The 9,923-nt window shown below is 40.3% G+C and overlaps 1 protein-coding gene across 2 annotated transcripts; it reads left to right on the top strand.

Moving 5' to 3' along the window:
• The first annotated feature begins 4,599 nt into the window (after nt 1–4,599).
• LOC134208760 (SAC3 domain-containing protein 1) lies at nt 4,600–6,876 on the top strand. 2 transcript variants are annotated; one of them, XM_062684668.1, is made up of 5 exons: nt 4,600–4,739; nt 4,814–4,993; nt 5,425–6,271; nt 6,462–6,568; nt 6,720–6,876. In XM_062684668.1, exons 1-4 carry the CDS (start codon nt 4,681–4,683, stop codon nt 6,546–6,548), a joined length of 1,173 nt encoding a protein of 390 aa, XP_062540652.1. In that variant the 5' UTR covers nt 4,600–4,680; the 3' UTR covers nt 6,549–6,568; nt 6,720–6,876. The 2 variants fall into 2 exon arrangements, with proteins under 2 accessions (XP_062540652.1, XP_062540651.1); XM_062684667.1 differs by having other exon boundaries at nt 6,462–6,561; nt 6,713–6,876.
• Nucleotides 6,877–9,923: the final 3,047 nt, after the last annotated feature.

Below are 9,923 nucleotides of genomic sequence, written 5' to 3' on the forward strand. Positions count from 1 at the left end.
TGAAAAAATCAATCTCTGAAAATTTCAGCTCAATCGCTTGTTGCATAAGCTGGCGCATTTGATTTGAAGTTTGTATGGGGATTTCAGCCAAAATGTATAGGAAAATACACCTCCGTCACTCATTCGTTTTGGAAATTGGTTCTGATTGCTCGATTGACCTCAGAATTGCAAAAACGGCAGTTGGTATGCTACAGAACAACTTCACAGAACATTGCATGATGATTAAATAAACTTTTATATGATTTTCGGCTGATTTATTAGGAGCTGATTTGTGTATTTTTGGGTTTTTTGATCGAATCGCATCAGCCGAAACCAATTCTAAGTGGTTGTTAGCTGGGAGCGGTCCTAGTTGTTGAGGAATTTGCAGGAAAAGTCATAGTTTACGTTTGCGACATTTTGGCCCTTATGAAACAACCGTATCGATTTTTCGCGGTAGTTTTCACCTCGCATACGAACAACAAGGAGTTTGTCTATCATCTAACACACACAAACACTATTAAATGAATTTGAAACTCAGTTTTCTTCCAGTTTCAAATCAGCTCATATTTACAACAAACCAGTCGAGCAGTTGTAAATCAGTTTCAAAAAGTGCTCGAAAAATAAAATTACAACTCTGCGTTGTGAACTGGTAGTTTCAGTTTCAGTTTGTTTTCCAAACACGCCATACAAAACCCAACAGCATTGCGACCGGCCTGGGTTTAAACGGAATTTTGTTTAACAAATTGGGGGAGGAGGATGAACTCCCTAAACTACCCCGAGGCTACCGAATTTAAACTACTTCAACGGCGCACCCAAAATTTACCGGCGGCGCGGTTGAAACGCCGGTCAAAAATTGTGGCGGTGGCGCACAGCTCTAAGTGTGCGCCGGTCTAAAAATCGGTGTTGGTTTGCGCGTTGGAGTGCTATCAGATTCGTCAAATTGACGTTTGAATCTTTGTTTACAAAAGCAGATAAGTCGTTTTGAAAATTTGGTATTTAGTTGAAACATACGTCATTTTGAAAAATTATACTTGATGTAATTAAATTTTCTTGCATATTGTGTATCCGGAATAAATTTTTACCGCTTTTTATACCGAAGTTGGATTTTTCTCCAGATACAGGCAACTTTCCCAACTTCGGAAGTAGTGCGTTGGATTCGCCTAAAGATGCGCTAAACAACGCATCAATTAGTTTGACAAATAAAACTTCGGAAGAAAGTTCGGTTCGGAAGTCCCGACTTCCGAATTCTAAGGACGTTTTCACTGGTAGCGTTCTATTCTAAATTTTGACAGTTAAATAGACCAAATCTAAATTTCCCATTTTCACCGAGGCGGTCTAATTCTATTTTTCGAACAGTTTCGTTTCAAATAAATGGATCTGTCATACACTTTTGTTTCATTTTTTTCCACATTTGGACCAGAATTTCATCTTGCTCCAAATTTACCAAAACAAATAAAACGAAGAAGAATATTGTTTATTTTGATTTTGAGACTGTCATAGATTTTGATTTTTGTTTTTTTTTTACATTTTGAAGTAAATGGTGCGGATACGAGGAGAAGGATGCGGACAAAATATTTAGATCCGGAATTTTCACAGCACTATTGCAACCCCACAGCAACAGTAGGAAAGCAGTTCTGCGGCCAAAAAAATCCCATCCCATGGACTCGAAAATCCACTACCGTCGGTGCTTGGAGGCAACCAGAGCAGTGCCTGTATGGATTCGAAGGCGACAAAGATGTTCCATCCTCAAGCACTATGAAGATAACGACCTGTTCGTTCTTTTGTCTTTGATTGCATTAACACCGGAGGTGCTCGGATCCGATTTACGAGGCGGTCAACAAATCGGACAAGATGCCTTTAACGCTGACCAGCAGCTATTCGGGATCTTCAGTTACCAGATGGAATATCGCATTACCTACAGCTTCGGATAGCCGGAGATCCTCCGAAAAACAGCGATTAGTATCATTCGATGCTTAGAGGCTGTGAATTGTGAATTCCGACGGCAATCCACAGAATCATTCGCGAATTATGAAGGGAGTTCTTCGTGGATACCGACGGGAATCTTTAGCGTATTTCGATGAATAGCCTTCATGGATTCAGACGAAAACCAGACAGGAATCCGTCGCGATTTCTGAAAACAGTCCGTCGTTTATTTCGAGGGGAATCTTTTCGCTCAAACATTCCTCCAAGAATTCTTCAAGAAGTGTTTTCAAGAATTTCTCCAGGAGATTCTCCAAGAGTGCTCCCAGGCGTTTCTTCAAGAGTTCCTTAAAAGTACCTCCGAGAATTCTTCTAGGAGTTTTTTCAAGAATTCTTCTAAGAATTCCTTCAGAATTTCCTCCAAGAATTCCTCCAGACGTTCCTCCGAGATTTCTTCCAGGAATTTATCCACTAGTTCCTTCAAGAACTCCTCGAGCAGCTCCTATAGGAGTTCCTTCAAATATTCCTCGAGGAGTGAGAAGTTCCTCCAAGAATTCCTCCAGAAGTTCCTCCGAGAATTCCTCCAGGAGCTCCTGCGAGAACTCCTCCAGGGGCTCCTTCAAGAATTCCTCCAGGACTTTTTCCAAGAATTTCTCTTGGAGTTCCTCCATAAAGGCCTCCAGCGGTTATTTAAAAAATTATTCCAAGAATTTTAGAATTTCCTCCAAGAATTCCTCCAGGAGTTCCTCCAAGAATTCATCCAGGAGTTTCTCAAAGAATTTTTTCAAGAATTTCTTCAGAATTTGCTCCGGGAATTCTTTCATTAGTTCTTTCAAGAATTCCTGTAACAGTTACTTCAGAAGTTTCTTTAGGAATTTCTCCAGGAGTTTCTCTGAAAATTCCTCCAGGAGTTTCTCTGAAAATTCCTCCTGGAATTCCTCTAAAAATTCCTTCAAAAATTCCTTCAGTAGTGTTTCCAGCAATTTCCCAAAACAATTGCTCTAGAAGTTCCTTCAGGAACTATTTCAGAAGTTCTTCCGGAAATTCCTCCAGGAGTTCCTCCAAGAAATTCTTCAGGAGTCCAGGAACTCTAGAAGTTCCTTCAGGAACTACTTCAGAAGCTCTTCCAGAAATTCCTCCAGGAGTTTCTCCAAGAAATTCCCCAGGAGTCCCTCCAAGAATACCTCCAGGAGTTCCTCCAGGAATTCTTCCATTACTTCCTTCAAGAATTCCTCGAGGAGTTCCCTCAGGAATTTCTCCAGAGTTGCTTCAGAAATTTCTCCATGGGTTCCTCCTAGAATTCCTTCATGAGTTCCTACAGTAATTGTTTCAAAAATTCCTCCAGGAACTCCTTCGGAATTTCCTCCAGGAGTTCCTCCAAGAATTCTTCTAGGAGTGTTTTTCAAGAATTCTTCCAAGAAGTCTTTCAGAATTTTCTCCAGGAATTCTTCCATTAGTTCCTTAAAGAAACTCCAGAAGTTCCTCCAGGATTTCCTTCAGAAGTTACTTCAGGATTTCCTCCAAGAATTTCTCCAGGAGTTCCTCTAAGAATTCTTTCAGGAGCTCTTCCAAGAATTCCTCCAGGAGTTCCTTCCAGCAATTTTCCTAGAATTCTTCCTGCAATTTTCCCGTTAATTTCTCCTGAAGTTCCTCCTAGAACCCGTCCTGCAGTTCCCCTAGAAAAGCCTTTTGCGACTCTTTCAGCAATTCCTCATGGGATGCTTCCAGCAATTCCTTTTGGATTTCTAGATTCCTCTAGATTTTTTTTCAGGAATTCCACCTCGAGTTCCTGCTTAAAATCCTCCTCGAGTTCCTTCAGCAAATACGCCTGGAGTTCCTCCAGCAAATCCTCCTCGAGTTCCTCCTAGAGCTCTTCCAGGAAATCCTCCCGGGGTTCCTCCAGGAAATCCTTCCGGAGCTCCTCCAAAAAATCCTATCAGAGCTTCTCTAGGAAATCGTCCCAGAGTTCTTCCATGAAATCTCCGCGGAGTTCCTTCAGACTTGCAATTGCAAAACTATACGTCGGTTACTGGTCTCATCATCTCATCAATGCTTGCCGACTGTGCGATTATGGAACATTTTCTTCGAGAGGGACGCGAAGGTCGGTGCCCATCACGATCACACATTGTTTATAAACAACATTTGTTTAAATATTATGTTTTTGTTATGTTCACACTATTTGGAACGGACACCGGTGAAAAAGGACAAAAATTGGTCTATTTTTGGTGGTCTATATTTTTAGAACTGTTAGAAAAATAGACCAGAAAAATAGAGCAGCGGTGAAAACGTCCTAACTTGGTGCTACGGGTGCTACGCCGACAATAATTTATTTCAGTGTATGTTACCAACACGACCAACACAACCAAACGGTATGCTCATGTGGACCTTTTAAAATGGGAACATTGTTCCGAGTCAGCTGATATTTTGACCATTTTGACGGATCGTTGCGATAAATATATATCTCGGGTACTTATTCAAAAGGACGTATGTGATTTTGTAAACAAAGATTCAAACGTCGATTTGTCCAATCTGATGACACTTCCACGCAAACCAACACCACCAACAGGTAGCCGAAGGCTTCCCCTGCCTGTATGTGGTTATGGTTTGCGTGGGAGTGCCATCAGATTGGACAAATCGACGTTTGAATCTTTGTTTACAAAATCACATACGTCCTTTTGAATAAGTACCCGAGATATATTTATAAACAAAACGCTGTGCTTCGGGTGCTTCACTCCTGCTTATAAATTTCCTTCAATTTCCTGCTCAGAAACGTAATCTAGAATGGAAAACTTTATACGAGGTAGCTGCGAAACGATGTGTCCACAAGCTGAAATCGATTTGTGAGTTTAATATTAATGCCAATTTCCCCGGAAGGCGGTGTCGTGAATTGATTTTCCTGCGCTTCAAATTTCAGGCGCACCCGGGAGAAGATTCTACACTTTTACGAGCTGAAACCTGGCAGTCGAACGGAACCAGACAAGCGGCTAGTGGTAAAAGAATTTGCCCGATCCGCCGCTGGAGTAAAGCATCCGAAACATTGGGAGCTTCGGACGGTGAATGCTTTGAAGCGGACTGTGAAATATCTGCTGACCGAGTAAGTTGAGTTGAGTCGAACTGCGAATTGAATGTTTTGCAAATCAAGTTTGAGCCTTTATTTGTTTCAAAAATGCAGTGATCAAAAATGAATATGCAGGTTGAGATTGAATTAATTTTTCATTTAATTTGTTTATCAATATGATAATTGTATTAGATTATAATTTGATTTGAATTATTTTTCATGGAATTTTCATCAAATAAACGAATGAACAGAAATTTATTTGATTTTGAAGCAAATTGTGATCTGATACAGAATCATATTTGTTTTTGATTCAAATTCAAAGTTTGTGATCAAATTGAATTGATTGTTTCTTGATTCACTTTTATTGTGTAATAATTGTAATTGTAATTGTTAAAAACAATGCTACCTACTGAATGTTGAGCAATGAAATATCGTCGTAATGATTATTATAATTATCATTTTTTTAGAATTCTGAAAGATGAACGTCGAGCATACAGCTTCCGATACGAATTCATTTTTGATCGATTACGAGCAGTCCGGCAGGAAGTAGTAATGCAGAACCTAGGAGCAAATGATACTCTTGACATTCTGGAACCGATTGTATGCTTCCTCGCGTACAGTGCCTACCTCCTATGTGAATCTCACATAAGCGAATTTGACTCGAAAATTTGCAGTACCCACTTGCAAGAATGTCTCAAAAAGGTTCTACGCAGTTACGACGATCTGGATCAGGATTCTTTGTCCTACGATTTGAGTCGTAGGACCAAAATGGAAGCACTCTATCTAGCGTTTAATCTGGGAAGCACTGAAGCTCTCACCCGTGGAATCAACCTTCCTAAAAACATTCGTAAACACCTGGCGTTGCAATTATCGATAAACGTAGAATACCTCAGAAACAACTTCCACCGAGTGCTGGTCTACCTTCAGAAACTGCAACCGCTGGAGGCTGCCCTGGCTGCCCTTAAAATTCCATCAATTCGACGCCAACTCCTGCTGCGTTTCTCAGCCGCATTTCAAAGCAAAGTTCTATCCGTTTCCCTCGAGTGGATCAGTCACGTTCTGCTGTACCAGCGGCGAGAGCATCCAGCTCTGATCGATGACTGCCAACATTACAACCTGCAGTTGGTTCAGATAGAGGAATCTGAGAAGACCAAAGATGATTATTCAACCGTAGCGACACCAAAAGATAGCTGGTGGGATGATCACGACGAGAACGATGACAAGAATACTGAACCATCTAAAGCCACCGGCAGTGTGCTCTGTGGGCGCTCGGTGAAATTTGAGAAGTCCCGGTTCGATTCCAGCAAACCGTTGGTAAGTTCAATTTGCCCATTCCTAAGTAGACTCAGTCAAAGTCGCGAATCTCAACCGAGCACAACGACGACTGTGCAATGAACGATTGAGTAATCACCCTCCAGTTTCTGTCTGACTGGTTAGCTGAAATTCAATTGCTCGCGTTTCGCTAATTGGTTAATTTCGTCTTGTTAAATCTTATCTCGTACAGGTTCAGGCGCGGCGGGTGGAGTTTGTCGATCGGAAACTTAGTGCGGTAACATCGGTTTCTGGCATGCTGTTGGAGGGAATGTGTTGAAGTTGGATAACGATGGGTGGACCCAGAGTGTATGTAATTAAGAGTGGCGACATGTGCCGCATTTGACAGGTCTCCTGCTCGTTTGGAACACGATTTTGTATGGGAATGACAGATGAATTCTGTTCCAATTCTGACAGTGTCGCCACTCTTATTTACATTCACTCTGGGTGAACCATATCGCACAATGTTATGCTGAGCAAAGCGACGATCTCAATACTGTCTGTATGATTTTAATGTGTTATAGATTTAAATGATAATCAAAAGATAAGTGCAAGTTAAATGAATTTGTTTTAAAGTTCTAAATAAAGCTGAAAATGGCTTAATTAAATAGTCGTTCTTTAAATTTCAATATGAAGAATGTTGAAAATATTTTTGACATTCATGACCACTACAACTTCTCATCAGTGTAAATAAGGTATGTTAAATTTTATTTATATGTTGTAATGTAACTGCTCGTAATAGCATATATCTTTCATGTCGCTTGGCATACTCATATTGCTTCGATCCTTTGATGTTTGTGTCTTAGCTAACTTCGAGTTAATATTAAGCGTTTATTGCTGCGTACGAAAAAAATAGCGTCTCAGAAGCGTAACTTCTTCTTCTTCCTCTTATTGGCATAATCATCATCCCCCACTGGGAGGCTAACACGATGACACTTTTATGCCCAGGGAAGTCGAAAAAATTTCCAATCCGAACATTTGCTAGACCGGACCGGGGAATCGAACCCAGTCGACTTCAGTATGGTCTTGCTGTGGCCGCGCATCTTACCGCACGGCTAAGAAAGGCCCCAAGAAGAAGCGTAACTATTTGATACCAAATCGTCGATGTTCGAACTAAAGTGTAGTGTATTGAGTGGATAGGTAACGGATCCATTAACCTGTTTCTAATTAACTCATGCACCCTAGGAACGCATGAAATGTTTTGCTGCTATGTTTCTTTGCGAAACACACTTCCTATAAAACGGGGAATCTTGTCGAGCAGTTTGAAATTCAAACGTTTTTGGTAATATAGAGAAAGTATTATAAGCAGGATAGGATGCGGCAAGATGGGTGAACATCCAATATTTAAATTTAACCTTTCACCATGGATCTATAAAATTAATCCATAATCTGTATACCACCGGTCATTCCACACGGTGTCTTTTGTAGAACAACTTCAACTAAAAAAAATCGGCATTTCTGAAATTTTGCTACATGACAGAGGGGAGTCATACCATTCATTTGCGACCTGGATGTAAATAATCCGTCGGGGGGTCTAGTGCAACTTTTTTTTTGAAGTTTTTTTTTATCAAAATGTTTAAATTTTCAAATGAAAAATGAACTTTGAATGAGAGTTCTCAAGTAATCAAAGCCGAAATTTGCATAGCATTATTTTAAATTTATACTTGATAAGGAGAAATAGTAAAACCGTACCCACTAAAAAATAAGAAAGGGGGATGGGAAAGGAGGAGGGGGGGTTATATCATATATTTTTGCATTTAAGTTAACTTACATCTGAGAACAAATTACAAAATGAAATGAGTCTGGAATCTTTTTTGTGACGTGATTTATGAATGGTCGTCCATAAACCACGAGGAGGTGAGGATTATAGGGTGAAAGGGGGGTAGAGTGAGGAGGAACAGGAGAGAGTAGTCTCGCTGGAGATCTTAGTCCGTACAAAGTTATGGAAACAATAGATCTCGGAGGAAAAGTAAGCGGTATCGTATATCACAAAAATGTATCCACGTGATTTATGGATGACCATTGGCGTCCAAACTCTTGCTTAAATCTCATGGAAATATTATAGGTAGGGGAAGATCCATTAATTACGTAACGCTAAAATGGAACATTTTCGACCCCCCCCTCCCCCCTATGTCTCACTTTATGTATGAAGCATCTGAAATTTTTGTACGGGTTATCACACTTCAAGGAACCCCCCCTCCCCCCTCTAAGCGTTACGTAATTTGTGGATGTTTCCTAGATTGGTTAGCGGCTGATAAATAATAAGTTCAGTTGTTTTAATGATACTTGAGTTATTTTCTATTCAGTTTTTAAACAAATGTAGTAGAATTTATGTGCTGGATAAGGAAAAATGACTAAATGTTGTGGAGTCCCGCTGGCAGCTTCAGCGGAATGACCAGCCGAATAATCGGCGGCGTCATTGGGAATTACACGGAGCTACTTACCTATGCGTGCGTGTCCGGTGACGGTTGGTGAACGAATGAAGGACTGTTGCTAGGCTGCCACGTTGTCGAGTTCTGTGATGGCAATGGTTACTATGATGGCATATGATTCGATGCGTATGCGTATGGCGCATCTTTTGCATCAGACAACACATGTCCCACATCTCCCTTCTTCTCCACTTTGAAGAAAATCAAATTCAAAATATTGATTTCGAACCCGCATAATTATGAACCATATGTGGACCACGTATGCTATAATTGTAGGGAATAAGTGTTATTGTAGCGATGGTCTCACTGACAGTAGTCAAATATGAATGGACTGCCTTACATACTGTTTCAACCGTATCCTAGATGGTAAACGGTCAAATCAAAGTGTATGTAATCGTCACGGAAACATCGCGCAATACTAAATGCACTGTAAGTGGACGATCAGCAACCAGATGGTGGTAGTTTGCAAACTTCAAACACAAGCAAATGGGCCTTTTCACGAGACGTACAAAGCAGCTGATTTCATCGTCAATTGACAGTTCTTCTATGAAAGTGACAGCTTCGGACTTGCAGGTCTGTTCAGCGGTTGTAAACAAGTGCAGTCTCGGCAGTGTCACATGAAAAGGCCTATTCGATGGAAGCGCCATCGGAGGTCGATCGACCTAACATTAAGTGTTGATGTAGGGTTAGTATGGTGAATCCAGCTCAAAATTATGTGCTAACAATGGCATGAATAATATATTTTATGTTGCATATGTAATTTTGACTACATGGCATGTCGTTTTTTTTATTATTATTATTATTATGCAGGAACTCATAAAAATTCATATTTTTAAATTAATTTAAATTCGAATAATTCAGACAAGCACGCCCAATATTGTTTGATGTCACTATTTTACCAAGGGTCTATCCGTTCATTGTTGCATTTATTTAGCGTTGGGCTGTAAACTGACGTTTAATCGTGACACTTCATTTTGTTCACTTATGTTGTTATTTCAAGACAAAATTTTCAGGTCGTTATCGAAGGTATTTACTCATATCTTAAGTTTACTTGTAATCTATTGATAAGTGATACTATTCATCTAGTGATTGTACATAATTTTGAAAGTATGCTGGTGTCCTTTTCTCTCGTGATGGGCGTTTTGGAGTTTCTGCCATCGGAGGAACTTCTAGTGATTTTTCTTCACGCCATTCGAAAACCCGTTTGGTCTGTGTGACGTGCCGCT

Source organism: Armigeres subalbatus, chromosome 2, assembly GCF_024139115.2.
Source record: "Armigeres subalbatus isolate Guangzhou_Male chromosome 2, GZ_Asu_2, whole genome shotgun sequence".
In the NCBI taxonomy this organism is placed as follows: domain Eukaryota; kingdom Metazoa; phylum Arthropoda; class Insecta; order Diptera; family Culicidae; genus Armigeres; species Armigeres subalbatus.

What these genes read in the sequence shown, in the direction of transcription:
- LOC134208760 (XM_062684668.1), top strand. Translation starts at nt 4,681, where the DNA reads ATGGAAAACTTTATACGAGGTAGCTGCGAAACGATGTGTCCACAAGCT. An exon ending in CCACAAGCTGAAATCGATTT is followed by an intron (nt 4,740 to 4,813) that starts GTGAGTTTAATA and finishes TTCAAATTTCAG; the next exon opens with GCGCACCCGGGAGAAGATTC. An exon ending in GTGAAATATCTGCTGACCGA is followed by an intron (nt 4,994 to 5,424) that starts GTAAGTTGAGTT and finishes TCATTTTTTTAG; the next exon opens with AATTCTGAAAGATGAACGTC.